General features: G+C 42.9%; 1 protein-coding gene across 2 annotated transcripts in view; it reads left to right on the forward strand.

The window, feature by feature from the left end:
• Ces1c (carboxylesterase 1C) overlaps positions 1–9,646 on the forward strand; it is a 28,631-nt gene extending 18,985 nt beyond the window's left edge. For both annotated transcript variants that reach the window (XM_087593857.1, NM_017004.1), the window contains 3 exon segments: positions 889–1,020; positions 8,956–9,028; positions 9,312–9,646. In XM_087593857.1, the coding sequence (XP_087449983.1) occupies positions 889–1,020; positions 8,956–9,028; positions 9,312–9,486 (380 nt within the window). In that variant the 3' untranslated portion in view covers positions 9,487–9,646.
• Positions 9,647–13,838: the final 4,192 nt, after the last annotated feature.

Consider the following 13,838-nt stretch of genomic DNA (forward strand, 5'->3'; position numbering starts at 1 on the left):
TATAACAACTGTACAATTTTATCTATTTTTCATTTAATTTTTTTTTATTTTACGTGTACGAGTAGATTTGCCTATGTATGTCTGTGCACCATAAGTATGTCTGATGCCCACAAAGGCCAGAAGGAACCGAATCCTGGAACTTGAGTTACAAGATTATTGTAAATTGCTGTTTGTGTGCTGAGAACTGAACTCAGGTCCTCTGGAAGAGCATTCAGTTCTCTTAATCACGAAGTCATCTCTCCAGCCCAACTTTTTTTTTTAACATTTTTTGTGTCACAGTTTATATCATTTTGAATGGGTATTTTAATGTTCATTGTTAGCAGTATTTTTGTACAGAACCCATACGCTAAGAAAAAAGGCCCTACAAATTAAGAATACGGTCCCATGGTGTCCTGAACATGGCTTCACAAGTTAGCATCACTGACTTCTATGTTACTCATTAGTACACGTATTTTTCCGTTTAAAGGACCCTAGCAAGTGTTCACAAGGCAGCAGCAGAGACAATGAGCTCCACGAGCTTTTCTCTGGGGGATTTAATATTTCTCCCTCGCTTCTGAAACGATCTTAGCACTGGGATGCTCGAAACCAGGATGAGTATGCGTAGGTGCTGATCTCCTCAGAATGAAGCGGCACAGTGGACGATCACTAAACACATCCAAACGCTCGCTGCCTGCATTGCACCTGCTCATCCTGCATTCCATAAACACCTGGCTCAGATCCCCAGGTCTACCTCAACCAGCTGTGCAACCCAAGCAGGTGACCAGGCTTTCCAAAAGCTGCTTCTGTCCTACACTGGTAATCAACCATCTTCTTCAGGGATGGAGATCTCAGTGCCACCCAGATGTGTGACTGCTAACATGAACTGTACACCCATCCATGTCTCCTCAGATGCCGGAGCGCCCACCTACATGTATGAGTTTCAGTATCGCCCAAGCTTCGTGTCTGACCAGAGACCCCAGACAGTTCAGGGAGACCATGGTGATGAAATCTTCTCTGTATTTGGGACTCCATTTTTAAAAGGTATGGGCTCTTGGCCAGGTGTGCTCTGGGAGTCAGGAGGACTGGGTTTTCTAGTCTTGGTTTGGGGCCTTCAGTAAGTTCCTCTTTTTTTCCTAATGCTGGTTTCCTGGCCTTTCTATAGCAGAACTGAGCTCCATTAGGCAGTCCCCAAACTTTCTTCTGTTCTATCAAACATAAAGATAGCTCATGTGTCCCTAGCCATAGTCATTCTCAGAATCATGATCTGGGGCATCAGTGAGAGAGGTGGTGAATCACCCACAAAGCACAGATCTAGGTCTAGATTACCACAATTTAATTTCTCCCCCAACCTTGAATTGTTACATGACGTATTTTCCCTTTTATTGAACATAGCCTTTTTTCCTCACATACTATATCCTGATTTCAGTTTCCCCTCCCTCAACTCCTCCCAGTTCCCCCTCACCTCTTCTCCCAGTACCCCCTTTCTGTCTCTCGTTAGAAAACAAACAGGCTTCTAAGGAATAATAATAAAATAAATATGGAAAAAACTAACACATTAGAAAAGAACAAAACAAGCAGAAGGAAAAGAGCCCAAGAAAAGGCACAAGAAACAGGAGCAACTTAGAATCTCCTTAAAGCACTGAACTGAAAGCTAAAATATATATGCAAAGGACCTGTGGGGAAAAGTAAAAGGAAAAAATACATATCAATAATATTCAAGTAAAATAAAAATAAGACGGTTTTTAAACAAAGAAAAAGTCCTAAAATGCCATTATAAGACAAGGAGCCTCCAGAGATGTCATTCAGTGTGTTTCCTATTGGCTATCTCCTGCTGGGCATACAGCCTACCCTTAAGAGTAGTTTGTTTCCTCCCTTGAAGGAAATTAAATTTTCTTTTTTTTTAAGTTACTACTTTATTTTTTTCTCTCTCTCTCTTTTTTATTGGGTACTTTTTATTTACATTTGAAATGTTATTCCCTTTCCTGGTTTCCTGTCCATAAGCCCTCTAACCCCTCCGCTCCCCTTCTATATGGGTGTTCCCTTCCCTGTCCACCCCATCTTACCACCGCCCCCCGACAATCCCCTACACTGGGGGTCAACCTTGGCAGGACCAAGGGCTTCTCCTTCCATTGGTGCCCAGCAATGCCATCCTCTGCTACATAGGCAGTTGGAGCCATGGGTCAGTCCATGTATAGTCTTTGGGTAGTGGATTAGTCCCTGGACGCTCTGGTTGGTTGGTTGGTTGGCACTGTTGTTCTTATGGGATTGCAAGCCCCTTCAGCTCTTTCAATCCTTTCTCTAATTCCTCCAATGGGGGTCACGTTCTCAGTTCAGTGGTTTCCTGCTAGCATTCGCCTCTGTATTTGACATGTTTTGGTTGTGTCTCTCAGGAGAACTCTGTATCCGGTTCCTGTCAGCCTGCCTGCACTTCTTAGTTTCATCAATCTTATCTAATTTTGGAGGAGATACATATATATGTGTGTGTGTGTGTGTGTGTGTGTGTGTGTGTGTGTGTGTGTGTGTGTGTGTGTATGTGTGTGTGTGTATCTATATGCCATGTGGGGCAGGTTCTGAATGGCCGTTCCTTCAGTCTCTGTTATAAACTTTGCCTCCCTATCCTCTCCTATGGATATTTTTGTTGCTCTTTTTCAGAAGGAGTGAAGCGTCCACATTTTGGTCATCCTTCTTCTTGAGTTTCATGTGGTCTGTGGATTGCATCTTGGGTAATTCGAGCTTTTAGGCTAATATCCACTTATCAGTGAGTGCATACCAAGTGTGTTTTTCTGTGATTGAGTAACCTCACTCAGGATGATATTTTACAAAGTCATTGGTTTTGATAGCTGAGTAGTACTCCATTGTGTATATGTACCACATTTTCTGTATCCATTCCTCTGTTGAAGGGCATCTGGGTTCTTTCCAGCTTCGGGCTATTATAAATAAGGCTACTATGAACATAGTGGAGCATGTGTCTTTGTTGTATGTTGGAGAGGTATAGCTGGGTCCTCAGGTAGTGCCAAGTCCAATTTTCTGACGAACCTCCAGACTGATTTTATGTTAGCTACTGGTTTGCTGTATATGGCTTTTACTATGTTTAGGTATGGGTCTTGAATTCCTGTTCTTTCCAGGACTTTTATCATGAAGGGGTGTTGAATTTTGTCCAATGCTTTCTCAGCATCTAACGAAACGATCATGTGATTTTTACCTTTGAATTTGTTTATATAGTGGATTACGTTGATGGATTTCCATATATTGAACCATCCCTGCATTACTGGGATGAAGTCTACTTGATCATGATGGATGATTGTTTTGATGTGCTCTTGGATTCGGTTTGCAGGAATTTTATTGAGTATATTTGCGTCGATATTCAAAAGGGAAATTGGTCTGAAGTTCTCTTTCTTTGGTGGGTCTTTGTGTGGTTTAGGTATAAGAGTAATTGTGGCTTCATAGAAGGAATTTGGTAGTGCTTCGTCTGTTTCTATTTTGTGGAATAGTTTGGACAGTATTGGTATGAGGTCTTTTATGGAGGTCTGATAGAATTCTACACTAAACCCATCTGGTCCTGGGCTCTTTTTGGTTAGGAGACTCTTAATAACTACTTTTATTTCTTTAGGAGTTATGGGGTTGTTTAGATGGTTTATTTATTCCTGATTTAACTTTGGTACCTGGTATTTATCTAAAATATTGTCCATTTCCTCCAGATTTTCCAGTTTTGTTGAATATAGACTTTTATATTAGGATCTGATGATTTTTTGAATTTCCTCAGATTCTGTTGTTACGTCTCCCTTTTCATTTCTGAGTTTCTTAATTTGGACACACTCTCTGGGTCCTCTCGTTAGTCTGGCTAAGGGTTTATCTATATTGTTGACTTTCTCAAACAACCAACTTTTGGTTCTGTTGATTCTTTTTTTTTTTTTTTTTTTTTTTTTTTGGTTCTTTTTTTCCGGAGCTGGGGACCGAACCCAGGGCCTTGCGCTTCCTAGGTAAGCGCTCTACCACTGAGCTAAATCCCCAGCCCCCTGTTGATTCTTTCTATGGTCCTTTTTGTTTCTACTTGGTTGATTTCAGCTCTGAGTTTGATTATTTCCTGCCTCCTACTCCTCCTGGGTGTATTTGCTTATTTTTGTTCTAGAGCTTTTAGGTGTGCTGTCAAGCAGCTGATGTATGCTCTCTCCTGTTTCTTTCTGCAGGCACTCAGAGCTATGTGTTTTCCTCTTAGCACAGCTTTCATTGTGTCCCATAAGTTTGAGTATGTTGTACCTTCATTTTCATTAAATTCTAAGAAGTCTTTAATTTCCTTCTTTGTTTCGTCCTTGACCAATTTATCATTGAGTAGAACATTGTTCAAATTCCATGTATATGTGGGCATTCTGTCGTCTTTGTTGTTATTGAAGACCAGCCTTAGTCTGTGGTGATCTGATAGGACGCATGGGATTATTTCTATCTTCTTGTATCTGTTGAGGCCTGTTTTGTGACCGATTATATTGTCAGTTTTAGAGAAGGTACCATGAGGCGCTGAGAAGAAGGTATATCCTTTTGTTTTAGGACAGAATGTTCTATAAATATCTGCTAAGTCCATTTGGTTAATTTCTATTTCCATGATCTGTCCGTTGATGACAGTGGGGTGTTGAAATCCCCTACTATAATTGTGTGAGGTGCAATGTGCGATTTGGGTTTTAGTAAGGTATCTTTTATGAATGAAGGTGCCCTCGCATTTGGAGCATAGATATTTAGGATCGAGAGTTCATCATGGTGGATTTTTCCTTTGACAACTATGAAATGTCCTTCCTTATTTGATGATGACTTTTGGTTGAAAGTTGATTTTATTCAATATTAGAATGGCTACTCCAACTTGCTTCTTCCGACCATTTGCTTGGAAAGTTGTTTTCCACCTTTTACTCTGAGGTAGTGTCTGACTTTGTCTCTGAATTGTGTTTCCTGTATGCAGCAAAATGCTGGGTCCTCTTTATGTATCCAGTCTGTTAGTCTCTATCTTTTTATTGGGGAATTGAGTCCATTGATGTTGAGAGATATTAAGGAATAGTGATTGTTGCTCCCTGTTATTTTCATATTTAGAGGTGGGATTATATTTGTGTGTCTCTCTCCTTTTGGGTTTGTTGCAAGGAGATTATTTTCTGGCTTTTTCTAGGGTGTAGTTTCCCTCCTTGTGTTGGGCTTTTCCATCTATTATCCTTTGTAGGGCTGGATTTGTAGAAAGATATTGTGTAAATTTGGTTTTGTCGTGGAATATCTTGGTTTCTCCATCTATGTTAATTGAGAGTTTTGCAGGATACAGTAACCTGGGCTGGCATTTGTGTTCTCTTAGGGTCTGTATGACATCTGTCCAGGATCTTCTGGCCTTCATAGTCTCTGGTGAGAAGTCTGGTGTAATTCTGATAGGTCTGCCTTTATATGTTACTTGACCTATTACCCTTACTGTTTTTAATATTCTTTCTTTGTTTTTTGCATTTGGTGTTTTGACTATTATGTGATAGGAGAAATTTCTTTTCTGATCCAATCTATTTGGAATTCTGTAGGCTTCTTGTATGTTTATGAGCATCTCTTTCTTTAGGCTAGGGAAGTTTTAGTTTTCTTCTATAATTTTGTTGAAGATATTTACTGGCCCTTTAAGTTGGGAGTCTTCACTCTCTTCTATACCTATTACCCTTATGTTTGATCTTCTCATTGTGTCCTGGATTTCCTGTATGTTTTGGACTAGGAGCTTTTTCTGTTTTACATTATGTTTGACAGTTGTTTAGAAGTTTTCTGTGGTATCTTCTGCTCCTGAAATTCTCTCTCCTATCTCTTGTATTCTGTTGGTGATGCTTGCATCTATGACTCCTGATCTCTTCCCTAGGTTTTCTATCTCCAGAGTTGTCTCCCTTTGTGCTGTCTTTATTGTTTCTATTTCCATTTTAAACTCCTGGATGGATTTGTTCAATTCATTCTCCTGTTTGGTTGTTTTTCCTGTAATTCTTTAAGGGATTTTGCTGTTTCCTCTTTAAGTGCTTCTACTTGTTTACTTGTGTTGTCCTGTATTTCCTTAATGGAGTTATTTATGATCTTCTTAAAGTCCTCCATCATCATGATAGAATATGATTTTTAAATCTAAATCTTGCTTTTCCAGTGTGTTTGAATATCTAGTATTTGCTTTGGTGAGAGAACTGGACTCTGATGATGCCAAATAGTCTTGGTTTCTGTTGCTTGGGTTCCTGTGCTTGCCTTTTGCCATCAGGTTGTCTCTGGTGTTAGCTTGTCTTACTGTTTCTGATGGTGGCTTGACCCTCCTGTAGGCCTGTGTATCAGCACTCCTATAGACCTCTTTTCCTGTTTTCTTTCAGCCAGTTCTGGGAACAGAGTGTTCTGCTGTCAGTCATATAGTCCCTCGTGGGGGCTGGTTTTCAGCTCTAGGTGAGGGCAGGAACTGGAAGGGTCCTGCCCCTGACTGCTCCTAGGTCCCTGTGTGCAGGGGGCACAAATGGCACTAGGCATTTCCCTCTTGAGTAGGGAATGTGGGCAGAGAGTAGTCTCCTCTGATTTCTCAGGAGCATCTGCACTTCTGAGGATCCAGCTCCCCTTGCCTCCCCCGACACACACATATACACACACGGGATTTGGGCAGGGAGCTGTTTGACCAGTTCAGTTCAGTTCCAAGTGCAGACCTGGACTCCAGGTTCCTGCAGCTGACTGCTCCTGTATTCCTGTGTCCAGAGGCACTATGCAGTTTCCTCTTGGGCCAGGAATGTGGGCAAAGGTGGGCAGAAGTGATGGACTGTCCTGCGGTCTCAGGATGGTCTGCACTTCTGAGTGCTCAGCTCTCTCCCCCAAGGGATTTGGGTGAAATTAAATTTTCATTTGCATGTGGTTATCAATTAAAGGTGGCTTCTAAGTTAGGGATGGGGGCATGTGTCCACTTTTTACAGCTCTAGGATGCCATCTGGTGGAGACCCGTGAAGGCTCTGTGCATGCTGTCTTAGTCTCTGAGTTCACATGTGTATCTATCCTGTTCATTAGAGGACCTTGCTTCCTTAGTGTCCTCCATGCCCTCTGGCTCTTATGTTCTTTCCACCTCCTCCTCAGTAGTGTTCCCTGAATCCTAAAGAGATGAATTTGATGGAAACAATCCATTTAAGGCTGAGTGTTCCAGAACAGTCTCTGCTTAATGTCTGGCTGCAGGTCTCTGTATTTGTTCTAATCTTCTGCGGGAAGAAACTTCTTTGATGGTGTCTGTGCAAGGACCCGATCTATGAGTATAGCAGAAAGTCATTAGGAGTCTTTTTATTGCTACATTTTAAATTTTATTTGTTTACTAACTTTTTTACAACAGTAGAATTTGCTTTTGGCCAGGTCCCTAAGCTCTCTAGTTTCTGGTTCATCATCATTCAAGCAGTGTCAGGTATGGGTTCCAGCGTCTTATGGAATGGACCTTAAGTAAAATGGGACATTGGCTGCTTGCTCCCTCAAGCTTTGTGCCATCTTCCAGACAGGGCACTGCTGTAGATCAAAGGGTTTGTAGCTGGCTCGGTGTTTATGTTGCTCTATTGGGAGTGTGCAGAATACCCTCTTGTACCAAAGACACTAGAGAGTATGGCTGAAGGCTCTCTGTAGGCGCCTCATTGATCACTCCATGAGTTGTATAGGTATTCAATGAGTTGTATAGGTATTGTCTCCAGCAATGGGGCCTCCCATTAGCCTGTAGAGAGCAACCTATAGTCTTGACAACAGTCTGGGTTGTTTTGGGTTTCCCATGAGACCTCTTTGGCCAACATCTAATTAGATGTAACCCAATCCCAGAACTGGAAGCTTCTTTTAGTGACAAGAGATGTCCAGTTGGGATTTTGTCTCCCGCCCTTACTTGTCATCAATTTTATTTAAATTGACTTCATATATGCATACATTTTAGGGAGCTTCTACTATATTGAATTTCCATACTATGCCTCAATGAGCCTGAATGTAACTGTCTCTCCCCTCATTCCCTTCCTCGCCCTCCTCCTACCTCCCTCTCTTCACTTGATCCTCCTCTTCCCTCCCTTCTCCTTACCCTCATCTTTCCTTAACTGTCTACTCTATTTCCACTTCATAGGAAGATTGTCTGGCATCATTAAATCTATGATAGACTTAATAATGTGATATTTAGATTTATTTTTTTGCGTGTGCATATGTATATGTGTGTGGATTTCTCTCTGTGTGTGTATACATGTGTGTGTGTATATGTGCACTTTCGAGTGTATGTATGTGTATGTGTATATTGTGTGATATGTTTCTCTATAGCTACATGTGTATATTTATATGTGTGTATGTGTACGTGAGTGTGTACACACCCATGCTTGTTGGAGATCAGAGAACAACTTGCGTGAATAGTTCCTTACCTTCTACTATGCGTCCCAGCAGTATGACTCAGATTCTCATGTTGTAAGTGTGGCAAGTGCCTTGACCTACTAAGCCACCTCTCCAGCCCAATAATGTGATATTTAAGGAAATCCTGTCACAGATGTGTTTAGTGTCCTAACCCTCTTCAGCATTTCCATAGGCTCATGACTCCAGCTCATGGCTTCTTATGGGCATTTCCTAGCTGGACTACTCCTTAGTCCTTTGTAGTTCTGATGTCTTTTATAGCCTGTTGATAATAATACTGTGTATAAGTGACTCAGAAAAGACCCAGAAGCAAATATCCAAAACAAAGGGCACTCTGGAATGTGACATTTTGACCCCAAGGAAGGAGGGAATGGCAGACGAACATGGACAGCAAAGGAGCAAGCTCATGGTGCGTGCGCACATTCCCACTGCTGGGGGACAGATCGGTCTCTCCCCTCAACCCCTGAGCATTCACAGTGATTAGCCAGGGCCTTCTCACACTGGAGCATTTCATTGAGTCGTGAAGAAGTGAGCATCTTGTTCTGCCTTTCTAACAGCCTCATGGATGAAGCTACATCTGGTTCATACTTCCAATAACAAAACATTTTTTTCCCTTCCTCACAGAGGGCGCCTCAGAAGAGGAGACCAATCTTAGCAAGTTGGTGATGAAGTTCTGGGCCAACTTTGCTCGAAATGGGTGAGGCTTATGGCAAAAATGAATAAGGTGGATAGGGTGTGGCCGGGCATATCTTTTAGGAAAGATGACTCTGAAGTCTGAGTGATAAGTCCTGACCGTTCTGTGTAACATTAGTGCTCTATAGCGAGAATTTTTGAGAATCGGTTGGGCTGTTCCAAAAGATGTAAGCTCTCTGTGGAGGTTGTCAGCCTCTCCACTGAGATAAGCCAAAGATCCACTCAGACCTCAGAGGGATGGACCGTCATAGAACAGTCTTAAGAAATTCTTTTGATTCTGTTCCCAGGAACCCAAATGGAGAGGGGCTGCCTCACTGGCCAGAATATGATCAGAAGGAAGGGTATTTGCAGATTGGTGCCACCACCCAGCAAGCCCAGAAACTGAAAGGAGAAGAAGTGGCTTTCTGGACTGAGCTCTTGGCTAAGAATCCACCTCAGACAGAACACACTGAACACACATAAATGGGTCTCTGCCAGCCTCAGTACCAGAGGAGCAAAGATGGGGCTATTCCACAAAGGATGGCTATTTGCCAAAGATGAATCTTACAGAGGAAACTGCACAATTGTACAGTTGGGGTATTTGTATCTCAACTTTGAAATAAATTTCCTTTTAGAAATCAAATCAAGAGTTGTGTCTTGGGCTGAAGATGAATCCATCCTCACGGGGCAGGGATAGAAGGATAAAGAGAGATGCTGACATAAAAACACAGCTTTTCAGGGGAAGATTTGGGGAATGGTTACTGGGGTCTAGGGAAGACAGCTGATTGAAAGAGAGGTAGGATATGATTATCACTTCATGATTCACCCCCAAGTAGACAACATTGTCACATTGCCATGCTAAGGTCCACTTGTGAGAAAGTGTAGGACCATAATCTCCTGAGAACCACAAACCCGAGGGGACTTTCCACCCATCACAGACTTCTCCACGGATGTCAGGCAGGTGTTCGTGAGTAAGAATGACAGCAGATAGCAAGGCTGGATAAAGCCTGTCTCTGAGGGTCTAGGCACACAATACTGCGCAAACTCTTTTACATGAAGAAACAAAATCCTACTGCCTCTGCAAAAAGCGTGGGAGCCTCTCTTGCCAGAACTCTTCTGAAGACCCACAGAGACAGGCAAACAGAGCTGTAATGTCCTGCTTTCCCTAAGTGGAATGCAGACACGGTCCTGGGTGATATTTCAGTACCTGAGAGAGGCAGGATTACTGGGGACACAAGGTCTCATTAAGATTAGGATTGGGTCAGAGCTTCAGAGACTGCTCCCAGAATCTGCCACTTCATCAGTAGACACCAGGTACCATCTGCCAGAAGTCTACTTGCAATGGAAAGTGAAAGTGTAGATAGAGACCCTCTGTGAGCGGCAGGTGAACAGGCTGGAAGGACCCAGAAAATAGGACAAAGGTGGGAGAGAATAACTCACAGTAACGAGCAGTTTTTCCGCTTTGTATAACTGATACGACTCTGCTTGAAGAGACAACGTATAATATTGAAAGATGTGAATATTGCATACCACGGGCAACTCCTAAATTCCTTTCTGCAGTGCCAGACATTAGATTTTTTTTTTAAAAAAGAAGAGGTTTCTATAGTAATTGAGTGTTGGAGATAAAATGTAATTGTCACTCTCAAAGAAAGCTGACATGGAAAATGGCGAAGGGAATAAATGAACGTTTGGGAAAGTAGTGAGTTGACTTTACCTTGTGAATAATTTTGCTAAATAAAAAAGCCTAAACATATTAGTTCACAACAATCTTCAGACTGGATCTAAAAGCCAAACCCTGATTATGTGCTTAGTAACACAGAGTCTGACTCCACTTTGTGACCTCTGAGTGCTGGCGGGTTTTAAGCCTCACCTGTCGCCTTCCCCTCTAGCTCCATATCTGGAGACGCTGATTAGAAAGCCTGGGCACTTCCTGTATTGGTGCCAGGGTAAGATCCAAGCCTCACAAGCTCACCCTGGCCCCACCCACAACCACAAAAGTCCTTCCTGATTGAAAGCTCTCTCCTGTCCCCCACACTGTGGCTAAGACCTCCACTCTGCATGTTAGAGGACTGTACAATTTCTTTGGAGGAAGGAAGGTGTGGTTATTATACACTCCCAGTCCACTCCCTCTCTCTCTCTCTCTCTCTCTCTCTCTCTCTCTCTCTCTCTCTCTCTCTCTCACACACACACACACACACACACACACACACACACACACACACACACACACACGCACACTGGAAAAGACATAGAGAGATATTCCAAAAGCAGGAGATAAGTATACCAAACAGATACTGAAAGAACCTGTGGTGGTTATCATGTTAACAGATACTGCAGGAAATGGCATTATAGAATAAAAATAAGGTCCATTCTCCACTCCAATAAGACATGACAGTCTTCATTGTGTATACACATAACCATAGTCAAACAGGCTTTGCATGGTGTCTTTGCTACCTCCCCCACAAACACACACACACACACACACACACACACACACACACACACACACACACACACACACACAGTCAACCCCAGGACAAATTTGAATGCTGTTGTGATTTGGTGAAATGGTCAGATGGAGGGGAATGACCAGATAGGCGAGGGTCTGCCATTGGCAAGGTGGAGCAGCAAGGTTCTAGGGCAAGAGTGAGGCAGCCCATGGGACCAATGGGAGGTGGTATAACATGGTCAGAGTTCCTCAGAGCAGAAGTGAGTGTGTTGTATGTGCACCTGCTCCCATCTACACACGATTGAGGGCAGCTTCATGACCCTAGGAAGAGCACCAAGACACAGGAGAGGAAGTCAGGCCATGTATACAGCTGTAACGTTCACAGCCCGAGGAATCCCGAGTGTTGATCTATTTTTCACATGTGTCTTACTTGGTTCCCAGCTACAAGTTACACTTGCCATCCAATTTTCTGTGTTCAATTTTTCTATTAGCTAAAAGTTGAAGAATTGCATGGTGTTTTTCCCAAAATCCCAATGGCCAGGGCAGAGTCCACTGCAGCTGACTAGAAGGAACTGTGAATGGGACCTGGACATCTATTTACTTGGGCATTCTTTTGTTGATCCAAACTTTTTGTTGAAGATCACTGTGTGGACAAAGTAGTATTCATGTGGCCTAAGTTTCTAAAAGGTTCTCCAAATCACTGCTTTAATGTTCTTGGCATCGAAGATGCACTTTAACTAACAACTTTTAAAATGATACCTTCATCTTTCAGGGTGACTTAAGGAATCTTCACATTTTCAGGATGGGGTGTTCCCAAGGCCAGAGCCTTTCAGTCACTCCTAAATTCTGCACGCACATATCCCTGAAGAGCTTCCTCACTTCATCAAGCAACAATTTGTTCAACCAGAACCAACACCACAGTCTTATTGGCCTGAGTAGTTCCTGGTATCCAGCAGAGGGCAGCATAGGAACAAAAGACCGTGCTTTCCTTCACAGCCCCGGAGAGGCTGTTGGTATGGCTGAGATGGTGTAGATCCAGACAAGACTAGACATCTTAACACAAACGCACATTAGAAACAAAACTAAGCCAATACTCAAAGACTATACATGGACTGACCCTGGGCTCCAACCTCATAGGTAACAATGAATATCCTAGTAAGAGCACCAGTGGAAGAGGAAGCCCTTGGTCCTGCCAAGACTGAACCCCCAGTAAATGTGATTGTTGGGAGGAGGGCGGTAATGGGGGGAGGATGGGGAGGGAAACACCCATAGAGAAGGGGAGGAGGAGGGGTTAGGGGGATGTTGGCCCGGAAACCGGGAGAGGGAATCACAATCAAAATGTAAATAAGAACTACCCAAGTTAATAAAGATGAAAGAGAAAAGAAAGAAAAAGAAAAGAAAAGAAACAAAACCTCAGTGTGGTGGTACATGTTTGTAATCACAGCACCTAGGAAGTAGAGACAGGAGAATCAGAAGTTAAGGCCAGCTGTGCATGAGACCCTGCCTTAAAACAAAACTTAGAAACCAGTATCATCAAATGGGTTGGCTGTTTTCGCTGGAACATGTGGAAGTAGGGAAAGGTAAGAAGATGCATTTCACAAACATCAGAGACTGAAGACCCACAAGTTTCTAATTGCAAATCTTTGCATTTTATTTTACTGTGGAGAAAAATACACTTTGTCAAATGTCTGGTCAGTCGAATGGATACTTTGGAGAGATGTTGTTGATTTAGCATAGAAAGAGTTGTCCCCAACATGATTAAAAGTAGTGAGTCCTCTGAGTATAAAGGTAGATAGCAGGCAGCCTGGCCTCTTGGCAAAAGTATGGGCATCTAATTTAGGCATCAGAAAGAGAACTACACACAATTTAACTTTACTTGCAGACTTGGGAACACAGAATTCTCTGGCCCCCTAGTCCAGGGAAGTTGTAGATGTGTTCTAACCTCCCAGGACAGCAAGCAGCTCTGGAGTTGTGCATTGCTTCAAATTTTCCAGCCTTCCCTGTCTCAGACCTTCAGCCACGCCTGAAGGTGCAGTTTGATGGGCCTGCCTTTTGAAAGCTCAAGGTGACTGAGGTTAGAGTGCCATGGAGAGAGATCTTATGTAAGAAGTTGTGGGACATGTTTGAGATCATTTGTAATCTGATAGCTGAGTCTGGAACCAATTATAAGAGCCTGAACTGAGGCTGGGTCTGGCTTGGGTTGCTATCAGACTCCTGGGAGCTCTGCGGAGCAGGGAGAGCACCTTGTCATCTCATGATTAGGCCACTGGACTGCACATGGATGGGCGTGGTAACAAGGCCTCACAATGTAAGAAGGGTTATGCAAAGCCCTTCAGAAGAGCACAGAGATCCCGTCACAGGACCCCAGAGCAACTGGCCTTCCACC

The sequence above is a fragment of the Rattus norvegicus genome, chromosome 19, assembly GCF_021556685.1.
Source record: "Rattus norvegicus strain SHRSP/BbbUtx chromosome 19, alternate assembly SHRSP_T2T, whole genome shotgun sequence".
In the NCBI taxonomy this organism is placed as follows: Eukaryota; Metazoa; Chordata; class Mammalia; order Rodentia; family Muridae; genus Rattus; species Rattus norvegicus.